Raw genomic sequence first — 25,433 nt, forward strand, 5'->3', positions numbered from 1 at the left:
TGCTCTGAGGATTTTCAGGCCACACCTGCCAGGTGGCAATCTAGCATCTCGACCAAGAACTCTCCAAAGTATTTAAACCCATTGCTTGAGGAAATCCTAGTTTGCGTACGTCAGTCCCTATGGTTACCTCCCCACAGTGACAGATGGACTGGCCTGTTACACAGTAGGATTAACAAGAGGCCAAAACACAAGTTTAAATGGCCAACTAAAGTAACAATAAAAGTCTTGTGGCTGGTATACTAGTTTCCTCTTCCTTTTCATGGCTCTGATTCTTTTGTAATTTGAGACTTACTTTGTTTTTTTAAAATTGTAAGTCATTTAAAAAAATTTAAAAAAATGTTTTTAATGTTTATTTTTGAGAGAGAGAGTGCGAGCGGAGGAGGGGCAGAGAGAGAGGGAGACACAGAATCCAAAGCAGCCTCTAGGCTCTGGGCTGTCAGCACAGGCCTGATGTGGGGCTTGAACTCACGGACCGTGAGATCATGACCTGAGGTGAAGTCGGACACTTAACCGACTGAGCCACTCAACTGAGCCCCCCAACTTTTTTTTAATGTTTACTTATTTTTGAAAGAGAGAAAGAGAGACAGAGTGCAAGCAGGGGAGGGGCAGAGAGAGAGGGAGTCACAGAATCTGAAGCAGGTTCCTGGCTCTGGGCTGTCAGCACAGGGTCCAACGTGGGACTTGAACCTGTGGACTGGGAGATCAGGACCTGAGCCGAAGCTGGATGCTTAAAGGAGCCACCCAGGCTCCCCAATTATAAGTCACTTCAAATATTTCTTGGAAAGTGTTAGGATGTAAGGTAACAAAGTATAAAAAAATCTTTTAGGACCAGAACCAGTGAAACAAATTGGTATTATACTAAAAATGTTCCCAGAATACTCAAAAAACAAATTGATTCTAGTTAAACAATTTGTTCACTTACCTCTAATTCATAGCCAGGTTCACACTGATAAATAACTGTGCTTTCAAAAGTAAATTTACTGCCAAACACGAACCCATGTTCTGGACTTTCAGGTTTCCCACAAGAAACTGGACTGCAGGATTCATCAGAAAATGGTGGCTCCCAGGTGCCATCAAGCTAAATGACAAATGACAGATTAGAAGTTACACTTAAGAGTTAATACATATGAATGAAGTTTGCAAATATTGGCAGAGCAGAATAATCCCTAAAATGATGATCCTAGAATTTGGTTCTACTTCTGATACGTATAGTCTGTGGCCTTAAAAAACACACATTAGTTATTAGATGCCCTTGTTAGTTATCACTGAACAATTTTAGACATTTCTCAAACACATAAAACAAGCATTTTCTTCCTAATAGAAACCATTAAAATATCAAGAACGCCAAGAAGTGTGTTTTCATTACGATGCATGAGGACTGGATGGTTGATACAAATACTCCAGGGCATCCTTATATCCTGATACCAATCTATCCTCACTTTTCACTTTATCTCCCACTGCCATGGTCAGAGTTAACATTTTTCAACCTTCTATTTAAGTGAAGTGAGGCATACACAGATGTCTCCCTTAAAGACTGTTATTCTCTTGCTAATATTCTTCTGTTTTCCTTGAGGAAACAGTGCATGAGCTCATTAACAGTCAATAACAGGACTTCAGGCTAAACCTTTATTCTATATATGAGGCAGAATTAATCTTATACATATGTCTGCCTCATAATTAACCATTCCCTTAGTGTCGGAAGTGTTAGCTGGATCTAATTTTTCAATACTATGAATGGTGCTTCAATAAAGATACCTTTTTGCATAAATTGTTCTGGGTATTACTATTAACTTTTAAAAACTACATAGTACTGTTTTCTTTTGATACATCTGAAACCTGTTTTGGCATATTTTAATCCCCCACCCCATTGGTTACTTCATTATATCAGAGTAATTTGTTTACTAATGATTCCTTTCTCCATGGACTTGTGGTGACTCCTTTATCAAGATGTACTTGGATTTATTTCTTCCGTTCCACTCATTTTCCTTTCTGCTGAGTCTACACCAATACCACACTGATAGGACCTTTGTAATTCTGTAATATGTCATCATTTCAGGAAAGGCTGGACCTCCTGTACTCATGTTTCAAACTTCATAGTGATCTTCTCATCCATTTATTCTATGAAGGACAGAATCATTTTGCTCTATCAAGATAAAATATTTCTAGGCACTGAACATAGTGTTACACAATTTGTGCATCTAAACACTTATAAAGGGTCTATTCTACCTTTCGGACCAAAATTCAAACCCCAAACTCAGTTGTGTGAGGGTTAGGGGTCATACCTTGTGTAGAGACAGTGAGGAAGGTTGTCAAAAATAAATTACTGATTCAGAAAAAAAGAGCATAGTCACCAGTATTTGGGGTCCCACAGGGCACATGGAGGGGCACTCGATTGTTCACACACCCAACCCGGAGAAGCTCTGGGAGAACATCGAATTATTCCCTTAAACATGGTGGGACGAATTTCCCATTAGCTTATTTCAAACAGTTCAGGGTCTTTGAAAAAGCTTCCCCTCAAACTGCTTCAGTTCTAAATCTAAAAGGGATAACCTGGAAACGATACCAATTTTGAGAGCGTGGTTCCCCCCGCCAGTCATCTGGCCTGCTTCCTGTGATGTTCCTGTTTTTAGGTTTGGCAGAAACCAATCACTGAGTATGCATGACTTATAAATGGAAAACTGGGAGGAGAATGAAATAGTTCTTGAGTCCCTGCTAAACGTCAGGCATGTACTAGATGCTTTATTAACATTAATTAAATCCTTGCAATTACTGATTTACAAATAAAACAAGTTGGGGGAACATAAGGCCACAGAGCCTATAAATACTGAGATGCAGTTCAAAGGAATGTTTAAGGTAAAACTTATTTCTAGACCATGCAGCCTGCTCCCCACCTTCAACTCCTCCCTCCCCCAACTCCAGAAACAGAAGAATATATCAATAACTCATTTTATTTTTCTTTCTCCGGCTCATCTTATGGAAGCTAGGAGAAGGGGATGTGCTAGGAATATCTTCTATCTATGGTGTTGATCTAGGCCCTTTCCCCCATTAATTCTCTAGTTTTTTGTTCTAATCATATAAGATACACACTATTATACACATTTTTTTTTCAAATAAGGAACCTGAAGCTTAGACATTTTAGGTAACTTTCTTAAAGTCATACAAGTAGTAGGTAGCAGAGACAGCATTTGACTCTATTGTTTCTGCGACTTTTGTTTTTTCTACTAAAACTAGAGACATTTGCTCTCAATCAGGGCTCAGTTCCCACACAAAGACACCCTTTACAGGATTTATGGATGAGCCACCTGACTTATGGTTAATTTTTCATGAATATTTTGTTATAGATATTTGAACACTTTATCTAACTTTGGCACTTTTTATCTACTCTTGGCATTTTCTTAGTTTAAAAACGGGAATATTGAAAAGAAAGATGCTTTATATTTCTACCAAAAAAACTTCTCAAATTCTTGACACAATTGGAAACTTGAGACATTTTTTTTTTCAGGGCTGCAAAATACTGCTTGTGTGGACACACACACATTTAATATATGTAAATGAGTTACAAATACATGTTCTAAGGCAGTGAATCTTACCTGACATGTTGATATGTTAACCCCCTCATAGATATACCCTTCTTCACAGGACACAGAAACTTGCTTATGCACACTGAAATCATCCCCGTGAACACGTATACGTGTTATATTTGCTGGCAGAGGACATTTTTTAGGACTGCAGGAGATTGTCTCAGGAAACCAATGACCGTCTTTCTGACAGGTGAATGTGTCTATAGTTGTATCCATCACGTAACCTTCTAGACATCTGGAATGGAAAAGCCAAACGAGTGTCTTAAAGGGAGTACAATACAGCTGGTGACTTATTCTTGGATTTAAGATGATGTTCCAACACTCAGTGGAGATTTTATGTGACATGTTAAAACTGATTCAAAGCTCAAGGGAATGGCGCTGCCATGCAAAAAACAAAACAAAAAACAACAGAACGAGGACAATCAGATCAGTCCTCAGTTGTCCACGCCAAGGATTAACCAAGCCTACAGTTGATTTAAATGTTGTTGACATTATTTACCTTTCTTGCAGGTAATATTAACATTGAATTCACTTTTATTCTGAAAATAGCTAACAGTTCTAAAAATTCTAGACAAAGTCCAAAATAGACTCAGATATTAACAAGAATACGACATAATTAATATTTATTGGGTATCTATTTGTGCCAAGCACTGTTCTAAGTCCTTGATAGAGGGCATTTCTTTTAATACTGAAAGGCAGATACTGTTATGTAACAAACCATGAGTTTGGTATTCAAACTCAAATCAAACTGGCTCTAAAATACTCTGATTTTTAGAATTTGCATTTATTTATTCAGCGAATGTTCACATAGCACTTATTAAATTCCAGTCACTGTTCTAAGTGCTCTACAAATATTAATTGGTTTCATTTTAATGTCAACCCTATGGGTAGGTATGATTATTATCTTTATTCCCATTTGGCAGATGATGTGACTGACACCAGAGATACCCCGGAAGTGACCGAGCTGAGATTCCTGCCTATGGAGTCCGGTTCCAGAGTCCATGCTTTCACTGCCGTAGTACACTGCCGCTTAAGTTGAACCATTTAATTAACTAACATTGACTAGGTGGATATATATATTTTTTTAATTTCACAAATCACCAGGCTGGATAGGACTCACTTTTGCAAACTTGTAATCTGTTTACTACAAGATCTGAAACATCATCAACACACAACAAGGAAGAACAAACAAGGGGGGTCTTGAGAAAGAGGTGATATTGGGATTTCTCAAGATATCTCACACATCAACATCCAAAGAGAAAGCTGAAAAGTATATTTCAAAAGCAAGGGATAACTGTTGTTTTTCTTCTTGGTGCATGATATACTACTCTTTGGCTTTCTTGTCATTGAGGATCCTCCTGTGGGTTTATTCTTACCGCAATTAGGAGAAAAGGAAGGTAGGGCTAAAATGCCCACAAGAACAGTTACTGAATTATTAACATCTAAGAAGCCAATATGTGAAAGATAATCCATAACTCCTTCACAGACGTGAGTCAAATCTAAGTTGATTTAGAGGGTTGATATATTTAGGGACATTCATTCCAATAAAAAAATTAATTTATAGATTTATTCTGTATTCTCTCATTTCTTTTTAAGAATGCATTGTAGATAGGGAACTTTACAGAAAAACTCACTATTTGTGCATTAAACGCTTAGTTTGTTCAAATTGCGAAGTCTGAAAGGTTCCTTAAGATATCTCCCTATTTATATTGATCAGTGAAGGTAAATGCTTTTTGACCTGAATTCTTCAGCTTTTGCCTAATATGTCCAATATTTGCATGTATGGATATAACCATAAAGTGGTATCATAAAGAAATTTACCAGCATGATGTTTAAAAGAAAAAAGAGCCTTGTGACTTAAGAGATAGGAAAGCTAGCTAGAGAATCTTACTGTTTCATGAAGATCAACAGAATATGATAATCATGATACTTGTATTAGGAACTACAATCTGAAAATGTAGTTTAGTTTTTATAGACAATGGACTTCTACATAATTATGAATAGAATAAGGCCAAGGGGTTAAAAACTTCAGTTTTGGGAGAGCAGTCCCGAGGTGGTATTTTCCCAATTTGCTAAATTTTTGACCGAGTGCTTTTTATTTTACCGCCCTCCTGCCTGCACCCTTTGGAGATTCTAGAGCCACGGTCTTACCTGAGTCTCACTTTACTTTCATAGGTGTGTGACTCTCCAGTTGCTACTGCATTGGCGACAGATGGTGGGGGTCCACAGGACAGAGGCTCACAGACTGGATAAGGCTGGCTCCATGTCCCCTCCTCGGTACAAATCAGATCTGAACTCCCTTGGATGACATACCCGGATCTGCAGTTGTAAGTTATCGCATTTTCCTCCAAAGAGCCGCTCTCACTGATGAATGCATTTGGTATCGTTGGGGGAGAACCACAAGAAGCGTGTTCACAGTGTGGGAAGACAGAGCTCCACTGGCCATTGGCTTCACAGGTGATTTCAGAAGCTCCATGGAGCTTGAAGCCTTTGAAGCACTGAATCTGGGTTGCCTTTCCACAGCCAAAATCTGTCCCGTTGACAGCTCCATTTTGAATTACTGGTGTGGAACACCTGCAAGGCAGGCAGGAAGGTGGGCTGCCGCTCCAGGAGCCGTTGGAAAGGCACCTTCTTGAAGGACTGCCATGGAGCTTATAACCAGGAAAGCACTGATACTGTATATGCCCCCCGTGATAAAAGGAGAAGCCATTAGAAAAGCCATGGGGAAGATCTTCAGGAGGGCCACAGTTGACTGGCTTACAGAAAGGAAACTCTGTATCCCAGTTGCCATCTGATTGACAGGTGAGTCTTGGAGCACCATGCAACACGTAGCCCTCCTGACAGTGGAACACCACTTCCTTCCCAAAGCCATAGTCCAAGCCATCCATCACTCCATTTGTCAACTGCGGTGGGGTAGCACACCTGACAGGCACACAGAGGGGAGTGGTTCCACTCCAATTTCCATCGGCAAGACAAACACGACTCCTGGCACCCTCGAGTAAGAACCCTACATTGCAAGTGTACTCAACCTCTTTTTGAAATGTATATTCATCTCCTTTCACCTGGCCGTTGGCTGAGACTGGAGGTGAACCACAGTCCACCGGGATGCAGATCGGCTCATTCCCATCCCAATTTTTATTTTGTTGGCATGTTCTCCTCTCGCTGCCATTCAACACATACCCAGGATTACACTCATAGAACACCACACTCAGGTAGGTGTAGTTGCTTCCTTTGACAGAGCCATTCATAACTGGATTTGGTTTTTTGCATGAAATGGCCTCACAGATTGGGGAAGCACCACTCCACTCTCTATTCTGTAGACAAAGTCTTATGTCAGAGCCCACCAGAATGTGCCCAGGTTTGCAGCTATACTGTATAGCACTGCCCATGGTAGTCTCTGTAAAATGCATAAAGCCATTTTCAGGAGCAACAGGCAAGTCACATTCAATTGAAATACAGGAAGGTGCACTGCCATTCCACGTTCCATCTTCCTGGCAGATCAGTATAGGGTTCCCCAAAAGTTCATATCCTGGATTACAGGTGTATGAAACCATGGTGCCATGTGGAAAGTGTGCTAAATGTGCAGTAGGAGATCCCTTTGTGTTTTCCCAGGATTTAGTCACTGCTCCCAGGTGATGAGGAGGGAGAGGAGTCCGATATGGAACTTCCATCAAGTCCTCTTCTTGGTCAAAATATCCTTGACCACCTTTGACCTTAGTGCAGTCTCCAAAATCAATATGAGGAGGGAGACCACAGTCTATGGTTACACATGTTGGTATGGAGCCTGACCATCCTGACTCTTCACAGGTCTGCATGGCATGACCAGCTACATGGAACCCAGGAAAGCAGCTGTAGATGATCATGGCACCGAAGCTATAATCTGCACCCTCTACAAAACCATTTTCAATGGGTTGTGGGGGATTACAGTGGATCGCACTGCATGATGGGACATCCACATCCCAATCACCTGTCTCTAAACAAGTCAAGGCTTTGGGACCTTGAAGCCTGAAGCCTCGGTCACAAGAATATATAACGCTTTGCCCATAGTGTAGGTCTGTATAAGAGAATTTGCCATTCAAAATCTCCTTGGGTTTTGGGCACTCAATGGGTTTACAGGTGGGTTTTCCTCCGAGCCAGTGACCATTTTCTCCACAAAGGGTGGTAGTATTTCCCACCAACTCATAGCCTGGCTTGCAGGTATAGAGAGCTGTGCTGAGATAGGCAAGACCTTGCACATCGATGATGCCATTGAGAATTTCCTCAGGTTGGGGACATTCCACTGGGACACATTCTGGCAGTGGGGAACTCCAGGTACCATCAGCTTGGCAGGAGGTGGTAGGATTCCCTCTTAGGAAAAATCCATCCACGCAAGAATACTCGACAGTACTTCCAAAATGAAGACTGGAAGAGGGAGCGGGGACACCAAAGGGAATTAGGGGAGGTGGGAGGCAAAGAACCATCTTGCAAACAGGGAAAGAATCATTCCATTGCTGTGATAGCAAGCATTTCAGGACAGGGGGGCCCTGAAGGGCATGTCCTTCTTTACAAGAAAATGTCACCGTTCCTACTTCACTAGCTAATTCCTTCAGGACGAGCTGGTTTTCCAAGAGGGGTGGCTCTGGGCACCTGGAAGGCACACACTTCTGGTTTGGCTTCTTATTCCATTTGCCAGACTTCAGGCATGTCCAAGAATGATCACCAATGAGCTCATAACCCTCATTACAGAAAAACTGAACCTTGGACCCTACTTCAAAAGTTTCTCCTTTCATGTAGCCATTCTGGATTGGAGGAGGTTTTCCACAGTTGAGGGGGATGCATGACAGAGGGGATTCACTGTACCAGTGGCGATTGGCTTGGCAAACAAATACAGGACTTCCAACTGCTTTGTAGCCTGGATTACACCGGTATCTCGCTTCACTCTCAAAGATCCTGCCAGTTGCATGCTGTATAACAGGGAGAAAACAATTAAGCACAGTTTGTATAACAAATCGTATGGTTGACTAAATACTGTGAATAATAATTTAAAAATTAAACTAAAAATACCTATGTTAAAATGAATCCATTAAGGCATAAGTAAATATAGATTTCTGTTTTTTTTTCAGTAGGTCCACTCTATTTTTAATAAGCGAAAAGGATAGGTCAAATTAGGTAATCTCTACTGCAGAAATTTTTACCATAGGGTTGAGCCCCTAATTGGTAAAAGACCAACCGTTTAAAATTGATGATTTGATGGAGCACTACCAAAAATTATAAATTACTTAGTTCAAAAAAATCTTGCTCACCAAAGCAATGCTGGAGTGTGTTGCTTTAATCACAGAAAAGGAAAAATACACATACAAACATACATCTATTTGTTAATGTTGTTAAAAAAGAAGCAAACAAAATATGTTTCATGGATATATTCCTAACAGTACCATCAGAGTTTTTTGTGTTCATTCTTAACATACTTCAAAAAAATTGCTGCTCTGAGGATGGGAAATAAAAAAGTAATACTTCATCTTTTAAACAGAAAGTTAATACTCATGATCTCAACATTTAAATAAATAAGTGCTTAATATAAGAACAAGTCCTTTTCTTTCTTTTTCTTTCTTTTCTTTCTTTCTTTCTTTCTTTCTTTCTTTCTTTCTTTCTTTCCTTTCTTTCTTTCTTTTCTTTCTTTCTTTCTTTCTCTTTCTCTCTCTTCCTTCCTTCCTTCCTTTTCCTTCCTTCCTTTCTTTCTTTCTTTCTTTCTTTCTTTCTTTCTTTCTTTCTTTCTTTCTTTCTTTCTTTCTTTCTTTCTTTCTTTCTTTCTTTCTTTCTTTCCTTCTTTCTTAAAAAAATGTTTAAGTAGGCTTCACACCCAGTGTGGAGCCCAGTACAGGGTTGAACTCATAATCCTGAGATCAAGACTTGAGCTCAGATCAAAAGTCAGACACTTCACTGACTGAGCCACCCAGGTGCCCCAATAACAGATTATTGTCAGGCAGTACGAAAGACAAATTAGTTATGAAAGCTTTAAAAGGATTATCATGGTAATGTCTAGCTTCCACGCTATAGTGAACTTCCCATTCTAGTAGACGTAATTATTTGTTTTGTGCATTTATTTCTTGGGCACCCACCCCCATGCACATAAGCACCATACCATCAGAGGCCTAAGCTGTGTTGTTAAATACCAGCTTTCTGATGCTTACCTGGCACCTAGTAGGAGCTCCAGAGATATTTGTCAAAGAAACAGATGAAGAAAGCTCCCTTATCTTATATACACCCTCTTCCAATGGAATGCTAATACAGCTGAGCAAAGGTGTCAAACAGAAGGTTGTTACTGTTGTTTTAGAATATAAAGGAGAAAAGGTATTATGTATGTGTGGGTTTCTACCTAGTGTTTAATCAGAATATTGTCTCTTTAAAATGGCCCTTGATTTGGGGAAATAGATCCTCATTACTGTTTTCTTTTTTGTTTAAGTAGGCTTCATGCCCAGTGCAGAGCTCAACATGGGGCTTGAATGAATTACCAGGAGATCAAGACCTGAGACCAAGAGTCGGACGCTCAACTGACTGAGCCACCCAGGTGCCTCTTATTACCATTTTCTTGATGGACTTCATGAGAAGGCACATATTAATATGAAAGGAAGATATGTGTGGATCTGAGAAAGCTCTTTGTCCTGGGGAATCTATCGTTGGGTCCGCTGAAAGAAACTTGCAGAAGCTGCATTATAGTGAACAGGTGGTTCACGCCATCTGCTGTTTAAAAATTAGAAATGATACCAGATGTCTACAGGTTCCATTAGACCTTGTTTTCTACAAAATATACATCCATCTTGGAATAACTTCTTCTACAAAGCGAAACAATATTGTATTAAAATTGGTTTATTCTAACTTCACAGTTAGGACCAAGGTGTTGCTACAAAGCACTTCAAATGTCTCTACGCCAGCAGAAGGTAGAAACTCTACATTAAAAGGATTCCTAACCTCTATCAACTTCTCGCCAATACTCACTACCTACAGGGCTAGCCACTTGTGCTTTTCAACAGTTAATTTGTTCAATACCCTGCTTCCGAATCCCCGGTTAGCTGCAGTGGACTAGCCGTCGGTGACAAAAGCCGCGAACTACTCACTCATCAGTCTCTTACCTCCAGAAAGCCATTCTCAACCTTAGGTGGTTCACTGCAAGACACAGGGTGGCATGTGGGTGTGGGGCTACTCCACTGTCCTGTGGCTTCACAGGTGCTCTTCTTCTCCCCTTTGATGTAGAACCCTCTGTTGCAGCTGTAAGCCACAATGGCTCCAAAACTGTAGTTTGATCCACTTGCATAGCCATTCAGGATGCTTGGTGGCTCTCCACACCGCACGGGGATGCACCGGATGGACATGGGGGAAGGGCTCCACTGCCCGCCTCTCAAACATTCAATCTTTGCTGAGGTGTTCAGTACAAAGCCTTCTGTGCATTTAAAGCTCACAACTGACCCTGCTGCAAATTTTGCTTTGCTCACAGATTCCAAGATGCTATAGGAAACAGATGGAGGTTTTTCACAGAAATGAGCTATACAACGGGGCATGGCCTGACCTTCTGGGGGAACCCACTTGCCCTGGGCATTGCAAAGGAGCTGGGAATTGTCTGCCAGGCTGTAACCATCTGAGCAATAGTAGAATGCAATGTCTCCAAATAACCGATGGGCAGTCTCTGGAGAGGCGTGTTCCACGTTGGGGGGCTCATCGCAGGAGACAGCCAAACACTGCTGGTTACTTCCATTCCACTTGCCATTGGCCAGGCATTCAATGGTGTCAGGACCAGCGAGGGTATAGCTATGAGATTGGGAGGAAGGGAACAATAACTAAGCATAATATTTGAGAAAAGGTATTTGCATCTTTGTATATTCTGTTTTTATTTTTTTTTTCAACGTTTATTTATTTTTGGGACAGAGAGAGACAGAGCATGAACGGGGGAGGGGCAGAGAGAGAGGGAGACACAGAATCGGAAACAGGCTCCAGGCTCTGAGCCATCAGCCCAGAGCCTGACGCGGGGCTTGAACTCACGGACCGCGAGATCGTGACCTGGCTGAAGTCGGACGCTTAACCGACTGCGCCACCCAGGCGCCCCTGTTTTTATTTTTTTATCCTTCCAACAATGATTTTGCTTTCATTTGTTATTCTTTAAAATAGTATTGGCTAAGATGGAGGCATAGTAGGGGGGCCCTAGGCTCATCTCGTCCCTCAAACACAACTAGACAGCTATCAAATCATTCTGAATAACCAAGAAATCGACCTGAGGACGGACAGAACAAACTGCACAACTAGAGGGTGAGAAGAGGCCACATCAAGAAAGTGCAGAGACGGTTTGGGGGAGAAATGGATCACAGGTGGTGCAGAGGAGAGAAAGCCCTGGTGGCAGACAAAGGCGACAGAGAAAGCCCTCAGGGAAATGCACACAGACAGTGCTTCCCCAAAGCGATTGGCTGGAAAAATCAGAGGGGCTGATTTTCGTGAGTTTTTGCAACCAGCAGGGCTTGAAGACTGGAGTTTTAAAGATCGGCAGGCATGGCTGGTGTAGAGCTGCCCTGCTCCTGGAGAGAAGGCAGGCAAGCGGCCCAGGGGCAGATGGCGTGATCTGAAGAACACCTAAGCCACACGAGGAGACCGTTTGCTCTTCTTGGACAACATCCGTGGGAGGTGGCATTCACAGAGTTACCTCTGCAGGGACAAAACAGCCGGCAGGCACCATGTCTCCCCCTTGCCCCACAGCATGAATGCAGAGCCACTGGCAGTAAACAGCACAGCACCGACGCTGGCTGCCTGACCTGCTTACACCAGGTCCCACAGCCCCGAGCTCTGCTGCTACCGCCCTGCTCGGGCAAGTCTGCCCCAGCACCGATGCAGTGGGCTCCTTTCCCTTTCAGACCAGCACAAACCCCTGCCCACATCATGTCTTCTGACCAGAAAGTTCTGCAAGGCTTCAGCTCTAGTGGAGGTAGTATCAGGTCTTACTGAACAAGCAGAGCAGGGCACATCTACTTAAGGCTCACTATACTCTGGCCAAGGACCAAACACTGCCCACAGCAGGCAAGGAGAGCCTCAGCAGATGACCGGCCTAAAGGACAGAGCAGCTAAAACATAGCACCAGAGTGTACTCCGCACACACCAGACACCCCCGGAAGCCCCAGGCCCTGACACCATATGACCTCTTCTTCACAAAGCCGTTCCTCTCAGAAGCAGGAAGCGTAACAGGTTTTTCCAACACAGAGAAGAAGACAGAGCCAGACAAAATGCCAAGACAGAGGAATTCATCCCAAAGGAAACAACGTCATAAGGTCATGGCCAGAGAGATCTTATTGAAACAGATATAAACAATGTGCCTGATGGAGAATTTAAAGCGACAATCATAAGGATACGTGTTGGGAGTGAGAAAAGAATGGAAGACTTTAGGGAGGCCCTCCACAGAGATTAAGGAACTAAAAAATAAGCAGTCAGAAGTGAAAAAATGCAGTAACTGAGATCAGAAATAGACGGGATGTAGTGAACACAAGGCTGGAAGAAGCGGAGGTACAAATAAGTGATCTAGAAGATAAAATAATGGAAAATAAGGAAGCTGAACAAAAGAGGGAAAGAATTATGGAACATGAGAATAGACTCAGGGAACTCAGTGAATCCATCAAATGTAATAACATTCATAAGAGTCCCAGAAGAAGAAGAAGAGAGAAAAGGGGACAGAAAATTTATTTCAGGAAATAATAGCTGAACACCTCCCTAATCTGGGGAAGGAAGCAGATATCCAGATCTGGGAGGCACAGGGAACTCCCACCAAAATCAACAAAAGGCAGGCCAACACCAATGCATATAATTAAATTTGGAAAAGATAGCGATAAAGAAAAAATCCTAAAAGCAGCAAGACAAAAGATGTCCCTCACTTACAAGGGAAGAACCATAAGACTTGCTGGAGATTCTCAACAGAAACTTGGCAAGCCAGAAAGGAGTGGCATGATATAATCAATGTGCTGAATGGGGAAAACCTGCAGCCAACAATACTCTATCTAGCAAGGGTATCATTCAGAACAGAAGGAGAGATGAAGTGTTTCCCAGACAAACAAAAACTAAAGGGGTTCGTGACCACTAAACCAGCCCTGCAAGAAATATTGAAGAGAACTCTTTGAGTGGAAAGGAAAGACCAAAAGTGACAAAGACAAGAAAGGAACAGAGAAAATCTCCAGAAACAACAACAAATAATAACATGGCATTAAATACATTCTAATAATAATTCTGAATGCAAATGGATTAAATGTTCCAATCAAGAGACATAGAGTGTAAGGATGGATTAAAAAACAAGACCCATCTATATGCACCATACAAGAGACTCATTTTAGACGTAAAGACACCTGCAGATTGAAAGTGAGGGGATGGAGAAACATTTATTGTTTATCACGCAAACAGGCATCAAAAGAAAGCCGGAGCGGCAACACTTGTATTAGAAAAACTAGATTTTAAATCAAAACCTGTAACAAATTTTAAATCAAAACCTGAAGAAGGGCACTTTATCATAATAAAGAGGACTATCCAACAAGAAGATCTAACAATTGTAAATATTTATGCCTCCAATATGAAAGCACCCAAATACATAAAACAGTTAATGACAAACATAAAGGAACTAATTGACAGTAATACAATAACAGTAGAGGGCTTTAACACTCCACCTACATCAATGGGCAGATCTAGACAGAAAATCAACAAGGAAATAATGGCTTTGCATGACACACAGGAACAGATGGATTTAACATATATTCAGAACGTTCCATCCTAAAAAAACAGAATACACATTCTTTTTGAGTGCACATGGAACGTTCTCCAGAACAGGTCACATACAGACCACAAAACAAGCCTCAATAAATTCAAAAAGACTGAAGTCATGTCATGCATCTTCTCTGACCACACCACCGTAAAAATAGACATCTACCACAAGAAAAAGATCTGGAAAGACCACAAATACATAGAGGTTAAATAACATGCTACTAAATAATGAATTGGTGAACCAGGAAATAAAAGAAGAAATAAAAAAAATATAGGAAAACCAAAGGAAATGAAAAAACATCAGTTCAAAATCTTTGGATGCATCAAAAGTGGTACTAAGAGGGAAGTTTATAGTAATACAGGCCTACCCCAAGAAAGCAAGAAAAATCTCACATAAACAACCCAAACATACACCAAAAGGACTAGAAAAAGAACAACAAACAAAAGCTAAAACCAGTAGAAGAAAGGAAATAATAAAGATGAGAGCAGAGATAAATGATATAGAAACTAAAAAAACAATAGAACAGATCAATGAAACCAGGAGCTGATTCTGTGAAAAAAAAAATCAACAAAATTGGTAAGCCTCTAGCCAGACTTATCAAAAAGAAAAGAGAGAAAGGATTCAAACTCAAAAACAAGAGAGGAGAAATAACAACCAACACCACATAAATACAATTATAAGAGAATGTTATGAGAAACGATATGCCAACAAATCTGACAACCTGGGAGAAATGGATAAACTACAATCCTACAAATCCTACAAACTTATAAACTACCAAAACTGAAACAGGAAACAATAGAAAACTTGAACAGACCAATCACCAGTAAAGAAGCTAAATCAAGAGTCAAAAATCTCCCAGTGAACAAAAGTCCAGGACCAGATGGCTTCACAGATGCATTCTATCAAGAGTTAATATCTATTCTCAAACTATTTTGAAATACAGGAGAGGGAAAACTTCCACATTCATGCTATGAGGCCAGCATTACCCTGACACCAATAAAAACTCCACTAAGAAAAACTCCACTAAGAAAAAGAAACACACAACAACATCCCTGATGAACACGGATGTAAAAATTCTCAATAAAAAACTACCACATTGAATCCAACAATACATTGAAAGAATCATTCTCCAGGATCACTTGGGATTTATTCCTGGGTGGCAAGGGTGATTCAGTATTTGCAAACCAATCAACAAGATACAGCACATTAACAAAAGAAAGGATAAGAACCATATGATCCTTTCAACAGATGTAGAAAAAATATTTGACAAAGTACAATGTCCATTCATGACAAAAACCTTCAACAAAGTAAGGTTAGAGGGAGCATACCTCAACATAATAAAGGCCACATATGAAAAACTTACAGCTAATATCATCCTCAATGGGGAAAAACCCGAGAGCTTTTCCTCTACAGTCAGGAACAAGGCAGGGATGTCCACTCTCACCACTGATATTTAACATATTACAGGACGTTCTAGTCACAGCAATCAGACAATACAAAGAAATAAAAGGCAACCAAATTGGCAAGGCGTAAGTCAAACTGTCACGGTTTGCAAATGACATGATATTCTATATAGAAAACCCAAAAACTCCACCAAAAAATTGCTAGAACTGATACATGAATTCATTAAAGTTGCAGGATACAAAATCAATGTATAGAAATCTGTTGCATTTCTATACATCAATAATGAAGCAGCAGAAAGAGAAATCAAGGAATTAATCCTATTTACAAATATACCAAAAACCCACAAGATACCTAGGAATAATCCTAACCAAAGAGGTAAAATATCTGTACTCTGAAAACTATAGAACACTAATGAAAGAAATTGAAGAGAACACAAAGAAATGGAAAAACATTCCATGTTCATGGACTGGAAGAATAAATATTGTTAAAATGTCTATATTACTCTAAGCAATCTGCACATTTAATGCAACCTCTATCAAAATACCACCAGCATTCTTCACAGACCTAGAACCAATAATCTTAAAATGTATGGAACCACAAAAGACCCTGAACAGCCAAAGCAATCTTGAAAAAGCAAAGCAAAGCTGAAGGCATCACAATTCCAGGCCTCAAGTTATATTACAAAGCTGTAGTAATCAAAACAGTATGGCACTGGCTCAAAAACAGACACATAGATCAATGGAACAGAACAAAAAAATCTAGAAACAAACCCACAATTACATAGCCAATTAATCTTCGACAAAGTAGGAAAGAATGTCCAATGGAAAAAAAAAGTCTCTTCCACAGATGGCTTTGGGAAAACTGGATGGCAATATGCAAAAGAATGAAACTGGACCACTTTCTTGCACCATACATAAAAATACATTCCAAATGGACTAAATACTTAAGTGTGCGACCTGAACCATAAAATTTCCAGAAGAAAACATAAGCAGTAGTCTCTTTGACATCAGCTGTAGTAACACCTTTCTATACAGGACCTCTCAGGCAAGAGAAACAAAAGCAAGAATAAATTATTGGGACTACATCAAAATAAAAGCTTCTGCATAGTGAAGGAAACAGTCAACAAAACCAAAATGCAACCTATGGAATGAGAGACGATATTTGCAAATGACATACCCAATATAGGGTTAGTATCCAAAATATATAAAGAACTTATATAACTCAACACCCAAAAACAAATAATCCAATTAAAAATGAGCAGAAGACATGAACAGACATTTCTCCAAAGAAGACATACAAATGGCCAACAGACACATGAAAAGATACTCAAAAATCAGGAATTACAAATCAGGGGAATACAAATCAAAACCACAATGATATATCATCTGACACCTGTGACAATGGCTAAAACTAACAATACAGGAAATAACAGGTGTTGGCAAGGATACAGAGAAAGAAGAACCCTCTTACACTGTTGGTGGCAATGAAAACTGGTATAAGTCACTGTGGGATAGGGTATGGAGGTTCCTAAAAAAGTTAAAAATAGGGGCACCTGGGTGGCTCAGTTCGTTAAGTGTCTGACTCGTGATTTTAGCTCAGGTCATGATCTGAGTTTGCGAGTTTGAGCCCTGCATTGGGCTTTGCACTGACAGTGCAGAGCCTGCTTGGGATTCTCTCTCTCCCTCTCTGTGCCCCTACCCTGCTCATGCTGTCTCTCTCTCTCTCAAAATAAATAAATAAACTTTAAAAAAAGTTAAAAATAGAACTACCGTATGATCGAGCAATCACACTACTGGGTATTCACCTAAAGGATACAAAAATACTAATTCGAAGGGATACATGCACCCTGATATTTATAGCAGCATTATCAACAATAGGCAAATTATGGAAAAAGCCCAAATGTCCATTGACTGATGAATGGATACAATGTATAAAATGATGTGGTGTGTGTGTGTGTGTGTGTGTGTGTGTGTGTGTGTGTGCGTGCGTGGTGGAATATTACTCAGCCTTAAAAATAAAGTCTTGCCATTTGCAATGACGTGGACGGAACTAGAGTGTATTCTGTTAAGTGAAATAAGTCAGAGAAAAACAAATACCATATGATTTCACTCAAACATGGAATTTAAGAAACTAAACAAATGAACATGGGGAGAAAAAAAAGACAGGAAAACCAAGAGACAAGACTTTTAACTATAGAGCACAAACTGCTGGTTACCAGAGGGTAGGTGAGCAGGGGAATGGATGAAATAGGTGATGGGGATTAAGGAGGGCACTTGTTGTGATAAGCACTGGGTGTTGTACATTAAATGTCAAATCATTAAATTCTACACCTGAAACTAAACTTACACATGATGTATGTTAACTAACTGGAATTTAAATAAAAACTTGGAAAGACAAAAAATAATATTTACTGCTTGAATATTGAGGTTACTGATCAAATGATGCTCCTTTAAGATATAGAAATATATCTTCATATTAATATTAATGCTTGTTTAAGTAAGGGAAGTGGACTTACAATTTTGGCTATTTAAAAAACTCTAAAAATTGTTGCACATTTCTTTAAAAATAAGAATGACTCAGTTTAAATTTAGAACATCATCTGTCTACAGATGGTTTTAGTTGGTTGATTTTATCACTAGTCTTTGAAACAAAAACTCTAATGAACCATATGTGGCCCACACATAATTCATGCATTTACTCATATTCAATGATATTTAAAGCAGCAATTATAATTTCAGTCCGCAATGTTTCCTAAACCCTCAACCAACCAAGCATTAGCGTTTGGCGCTGTGTTCCACATACGGCTCTGCTATTCAACCAGTATGAATCAACTTTGCTTAATAACTCTCAGTCTTTCTTTCTGCCTTTAACATATTTTCCCAGGGATGATGACAGATTAATGACTTGCAAAACCTTAAATTATTCTCAAGGGCTCTCTCAACAAAGTGGAACAAAGTATCATGATATACAGTATTAGAATAATTATAATGGAGTCATCCTTATTTTTTAAAAAAATTTCTTAATGTTTATTCATTTTTGAGAGACAGAAAAAGAGAGAGCATGAGTGGGGGAGGGGGCAGAGAGAGAGGGAGACACAGAATCTAAAGCAGGTTCCAGGCTCCGAGCCGTCAGCACAGAGCCCGTGAGATCATGACCTGAGCTCAAGTCTGACCCTTAACCAACTGAGCCACACAGGCGCCCCTGGAGTCGTCCTGATCTTGATTCTTTCTTTTTGAAGAGAAAGATACAGAGTTTTACAGGAATGTCTGGGGCACCTGGGTGGCTCAGTCAGTTGAGTGTCCGACTCCTGATTTCAGCTCAGGTCATGAGTTCACAGTTTCTGGGATCAAGCCCCACGTCAGGCTCTGCACTGATAGTGCAGAGCCTGCTTGGGATTCTTTTTCTCCCTCTCCTTCTGTACACCCCTGCCTCAAAAATAAATAAATAAAAAATATAAAGGAATGTCTAACGCCTGATCAGTCCGTCATTTTGCTACTAATGAAGGATAAAAGGACTAAAATAATTTGGCAATTAACATAATCCTTTTTAGACATACAAATTTCTTCATTTTACAGATGAGTTAATGGTGGTTCCACAGGTTGAAAGACCTGCCTGGAGTCACACAGCCGCAAGCAGCAGAGTTAAAAATCTGCCTTTGATTTACTAGATTCTAACACTTATACCTTTTCCATGACATTGTTCTGTTTCCCTTCCTTTTTCTTTTTAAAATGAGGCAGATCACAATTTGCAGGTGTCCCGTGGAAACTGCACTGCAGTGCCACTAGTACAAATTATTTGACCCACCCTTCAGCAGAGATTCTCAAGTCATCAGTTAGCAAACATTTCCCCTGAGGTCCCTTTTAGTTTTATGAGGGATCTGCTATGATAGAGAGCTTTGAATCCCTTCGCCCTCACTGTCAAGATTCATGAAATCTGTAGGAAACAAGGATCAAGGAGAAAAAGGCACAGCATCAGCAGAGATGTGAGCATCCACCTTGCTTATGGCCATATATCATGCTGTGGACAGAAGTGGTCTGGAAACACTCAAAGACATCCCTAACAACTAAGCGCAGGGTCTGCTACAGTTCGTGGCGATTGATAAACTCTGCTCTATTAGAAATCAAACTTACTAAGTTTTCAGATGGCTTCTGTCTAGAAGGATACAGGAAAGTATCCAAAGACAATATGTAAAGGCATAATGTTTTTAAAAAATCCATTATCCCAGGTTTGAGTGCCCAGATTTCACTGTTTCTATGTTGAATGTGCTCTGAGTAGAAATTCCATTTGTAGAGGCTCCTGAAGTTTTGTATTTTTATAGCACAATTTACATCCTTTGTGCGCTTTGAACCACGCATCATTATTTCCATGGGTCCCTTGATGCTCCTAGCATCAGTTCATTGGCGGAAGTTCACAGACGTCACCTGAGACATCCCTGATTTAGGATCCACCGGGCCATCTATAAAATGCTTCCTTTATTTCATGGGACCAGCTACTCTGAGGCAGAAGCATCTGCCTCCAGAACCTTCCTTATTCTTCGAAGCCTCTTAAGGATACAAAAAATTGTGTGTAGCAGTTTGGCAGCACTTTGTAAGGCCTCTGACCCTGATCTTCAGGAAAATCTCCACCAACGACTCCTCCCTAATGAAAAATCACAGCAAAGCTCTTCTGTAAAGTAGTGGAAGATTACCACCAAATACATATATTATGAATAAATGAATGTAAACAATGCATTTTCAACACTACCCATAATTTCCTGGAACCTACAATATCTTTCTCTGACCTAAGGTCTTAGCTTTTCTTTATTACTCTCAATCAGCATTTAGTCCTTCATTAAAGAATTCTTAAGGACCGTGCTATGCGTTAGAGTCACTTCCTTAGTACACAATGCAAAGCTAATGCATTTGCTTGTTTTATGCATCTGTGTCCATCCTGTATTCCTTACCCCCTCCACTGCCTGGAGTACTGTAGGCCCCTTCACACCTAGAGAAGTTGCTTAAGGGAGAAACCATGGATTCTACCTGAAGAATGGAAAGAGGAGGGAAGCCTTCCCTATTGAAATGGCTTTTGAGAGGAATCATCAGAGAAGACGAGCAGAAAAGGAGTCACTCAAGGCTGAAAAGTAACATGAACAAGGGGCTAGGAGTATGATATGGGTGGGGCATTCTGGCAACTTACAAATAGTTAGGAATGGCATATGAACACCGAAAGAAGGAAGTGGGGATCACGAGGATCTTGTGTGTTGTGGCAGGCACAAGTGAACAGGATATGGTTTTTGACAGTGTCTTTTCCAAGGATACTCAGGTTTTGGCAGACAAAATGTTGCTAGAGCAGAAAGATACTGAAGTGGTGTATTACCTGGATGACCCAAAGAGCACTGATTCATAGAAATAAGCAAGTTGGGAGTTTCATATCTTGTGAATGCCATAAAACTCTGTCCTCAGTCCCTATGGTGCATCAGTTTACAAGAAACACATAACAGTAGGGTGGGGGATAAGGATTTTTATAGTCCAGTTCTAATAATGTTTCTAATTACAAGTATAAGACTTAACAAAGATAAGAGGCAAAGGTCCTGCACATACACAGTAAAGTAAACCTGCACAAATGGCAAACCCGGCTTGATGATGGCCAATACAAGTCTTTAGTGTTTCACTGAATGTAAGTTGAATGAGTCAATGGTGACATCCATAAAGGATGACTGATTTCTAGAAGCTCATTTATTTAGAAAGAGAAGAGAAATGAAATACATTTTTATCTTTGTATGTATGTGTCATCCTCTCGATTTGGCATTTTTATCTCTGTTATGTTCTAATTTGCACGTGTCAGTGTGTATTATGGCTTTGGGTACCAAGATTGAAAATGGACTGCAGACCTACAAAATAAGCTCAGAGAGTGACTCTGAGAGGAACAGGCTTGTAATCACAACCATTTAAGAGGAACAAGAGCAGACTGGAGGCTGAGTTGGCTGAAATGTCTGTCTCTCGGCACCAGAGTAAGGGATCCTTTCTCAGTCAGGAGATGTGTGAAGGGCTGGGATCTTTTCCTGAATACTCCCCATTATCTCTAATGATCCCTTTGTGGGAGAACCTCAGGACCAAGCTATGAATACTCGAAGGTGTGAAAAAATTTATGCTGAGTAGTTTCAAGAAGTGAAACCAAAGCTAGTACTTGAGAACAGATAAAATATTCAATAAAGATGGGGGTTAAGATTTATTAAAAAAAAAAAAAACTCTTCCGGGGCACCTGGGTGGCTCAGTCAGTTAAGTGTCTGACTCTTGATTTGAGCTGAAGTCATGATCTCACAGTCGTGAGACTGAGCCCTGTATCGGGCTGTGTGATGACAGCATGAAGCTTGCTTGAGATTCTCTCTCCCTCTCCCTCTGCCCCTCCACTGCTCACATGCACCCTCTCTTTGAAAACAAAATAAAAAAAAAAACGATCTTCAAAATATGTCAGGTAGTCTTTCAAGATGCTAAAGAAGGATATATTTTCCAAATGACAAAAAAAAAAGAGGAGTTAACTATTGTCTAGATTGAATTATAATTGGTCTCTGATCCGACTGCTACATTACTTCCTTATGTTTGGAGTCTGAAGGTGTGTTATGATTTCTGGGGAACATATTTCACCTGCTCATTTGTTTAAAAGAATCATTTAAAAAACAAACAGTTTTGTACAGATGATGACACACACCCTATTTTGGCCAGCAAAGCAGGAACATTGGAATTGGCACAAATCTAAAGTGCTGGAACATTTAATATTCTGTGACATATTGTATTCTCATTCAAGAGACATTGGGGACACTATTACAGACCCTCGTTTAAAAATCAGGGCCTATGTATTATATAACAAATTGTTTTACTCTGTAATTCCAAGGAAAAATGACCCACTGGTATTACAGTGATGTCATAGAAGGGAATACTCCAGGATGCATTTGCTGTAATTCATTAGCATCTTTCTGGAATAATGTTGAAAAATTCTTTGAAAATGGGCAGAGTAGTCTTCAGATGCAATTTTCAGTGATTTGATTCACACACCGAGTGGAAGCCTACTAAGGGAGCATGTGTGAAGCTTTATGAGAGAGCTCCCCAGTGGATTATTCGCTCTTCTCTTTTCAAAAGAAGAACCTTAAAAGAGCCTTAAAATAGCAGCATACTAGATATGTAAAGAGCCGCAATTTAATAAGAACGGTAGAAAGTATAAATTTCCATCAGCAGTTAATTCTGTTTCCAATTAAAAATGATCAAAATTTTTATCTTAGTATATTCAGTAATTGAATTTAAAAATCTATATAATTAAAGACGAAACAAAGGGAAACATTCTATTAGGATTTTAGGATATCAATGACTCTTCCTTCCCTCTGAGCTTCTTATCAAAAGAGCAGACACATAAGGATGAAAAGGAAAATGAGAGACAAGTTACCATTTTATTAACTTGGGCAGACAGCTGAACACTTCCAGCCCAGTATTCTGATAAAAGGTGAATTTTAAAGACCAATTTTAGGGCAGGAGGCAGAAATCCACTTCCTGCTTCTTTCTTTCCCTGACACTCATCTTACCACTCCTGTCTCCTAAAGTATCGGCTCTTCCATCTAGAGTTGAGAGCGGTTCATTCCCCCTTATTTCAAGGAAAGGTCTGTACAAAGGACAACACCAATATGAGAAGAAACAACGCTGAGACTTGAAGCAAGAATGTGTGTATGTGGACTCACTAAGCAGGCCTGGGTGGTTCACACAGTGTGCAGGGCAGTGGGAGTTGAGGCAGCCGGAGAAAGAAAGAGGCTCTAATCCTCATATCAAGCCAACAGTATCTTGGGAAGCAGAAAGAGACCGCCAAACAGGCCCATTGCACATAAGCCATCACTTGAACACAGTGATGCCATCCTGGAAGACACAGTGCATGCTGGCCTATGCCAATCAATTCCTTGGGGGAAGAAACAGAACAGGAGTGCACAGACAGAACTTCTACTTCTGGCCATGCCACAGTCTGAAACCTTCCCTCTACCATATTTGACGGAATATAACAAAAGTTATTATGCACCTGCCAGAAATAAGGAGGGAACTAACAGAGAAGTAAGCCTGTGACTGGATGCTGCAATTGCCATGGATTGGACAGGGAAGGGAAGAAGAGGTGGTAGGAAATATAACTTTGGAGTTGAAACAGGGGAGCAGCCAAGTATCGGACATGGATCTTTGTCCTACAAGGACAGTCATTGAAAGGACATTCACTAGAAAAATTCCACCTAGAGGCCCAGTGAGAGGAAAAGTGAGATCTCTGTATTTGTTGGGGCCCTGGGTGGGTAAATAAAAAGTCCCTGCTAAGGTAGTAGTCCCTGGGTCTCATCTCACGTGGATTTGATGCTAGAATTTATACTATTTACTTTATATGGAAAGCCTTCAAATTTGTAAATTAATGTAAAATTGGGTTCTTATCTGGTGATATCCCCTGGGTTCCTGATAGAAAAAATAATCCACATACTTAAACCATAAGGGATTGTCATGGATAAAACAAGTTTTGCTTACTCTAAGGACACAATATGAAATTACAAAACATACATGATCATGTTTTTCATCATGAATCAGTCAGCAGGCAGAACAAACAGCGAGATTAGAGTACCAAGAAATTGAGACAGTAAAAAAAAGTTCTAACATTAAAAAATTATATGAAATAAGTATGTTGAAATAATTAAGGACAAAAAGACACAAAATCCCATCAAAAAAGGAAAAGATATTTAAAAAGAAAAGATATTTAAAAGTTATTCAAAAAGAAATATTTGAAAAATAAACAAATAAATTCTAGAAGCAAAAATATATAAAGTACATTTTTAAAAAAATTGATGGACTCATTTAAAAGCAGATTACAGATAGTAGAAACTGTAAACTAGATGATATATGTGAGAAAATTACCCAAATTGCAGCCCAAGTTTATAAACAGATGGAAAATGTGACAGACTAATAAACACGGAGAGAGAAAGAAAAGGTCTAATACATAAGGCTTAAAGAAACAGAGAAAAGCGAAAGTGAAGAGGAGGGAATATTTGAAGTTAAGATAGCTGAGAATATTCCAAAATTGGTGAAAGATGTGAATTTTCAGAGGTAAGAAGTACAATGGGTCCTGAACAAGATGAATGACAATATAACACATTTTTAGTCATATCATAAGGAAATACTAAAACAACAAAGACATATTAAAAATAAAAAAGTCAAAGGGGAAGATATTACTTATAGTGGAACAACAATTCATTCAGAATTTCTCGATCTCCGCACTACTGACATTTTGGGCTGGACACTTCTGGGTTTTGGGCTGCTGGTCTATGCATCATAGGCTGGTTAGCAGCATCCCTAGACTCTATCCATGAGAGCTAGGAGCACCTTCCCCTCAACTGTGACAACCAAAAAAGTCTCCAGACGTTGCCAAATGTTCCTGGTGGGCAACACTGCCCCTGGTTAAGAACCCCAAGCAGACTGATGATGGAATCCTCAATAGCAACATTAGCAGTCATAAGGCAATGGAATAATATTTTCAAAAATGTGTATGTAAGAAAACTATTAGTGTAGACTCGTATACCCAGCTAAACTGTAATTCAAGAGCAAAGGTAAAGTACTATTATTTTTAGACAAAGATTGTAGAACATACGTTTGGTGAAAAAAAAAAAACGTAAAGGATATACTTCAGGAAGTAGAAATATTAAACCCAGA

At 39.9% G+C, this 25,433-nt stretch overlaps 1 protein-coding gene across 4 annotated transcripts in view; it reads right to left on the reverse strand.

Annotated features, from left to right (window-relative positions):
* SVEP1 (sushi, von Willebrand factor type A, EGF and pentraxin domain containing 1) overlaps positions 1-25,433 on the reverse strand; it is a 351,417-nt gene that overhangs the window by 34,980 nt on the left and 291,004 nt on the right. For all 4 annotated transcript variants that reach the window (XM_045043475.1, XM_023242560.2, XM_011288665.3 and 1 more), the window contains 4 exons: positions 10,691-11,363; positions 5,733-8,524; positions 3,591-3,816; positions 923-1,078 (listed from right to left, as the gene is read on the reverse strand). In XM_045043475.1, coding sequence (XP_044899410.1) covers positions 923-1,078; positions 3,591-3,816; positions 5,733-8,524; positions 10,691-11,363 — 3,847 coding nt within the window. The remainder of the gene's footprint in view (positions 1-922; positions 1,079-3,590; positions 3,817-5,732; positions 8,525-10,690; positions 11,364-25,433) is intronic.

Source organism: Felis catus, chromosome D4 (assembly GCF_018350175.1).
Source record: "Felis catus isolate Fca126 chromosome D4, F.catus_Fca126_mat1.0, whole genome shotgun sequence".
Taxonomy (NCBI): Eukaryota; Metazoa; Chordata; class Mammalia; order Carnivora; family Felidae; genus Felis; species Felis catus.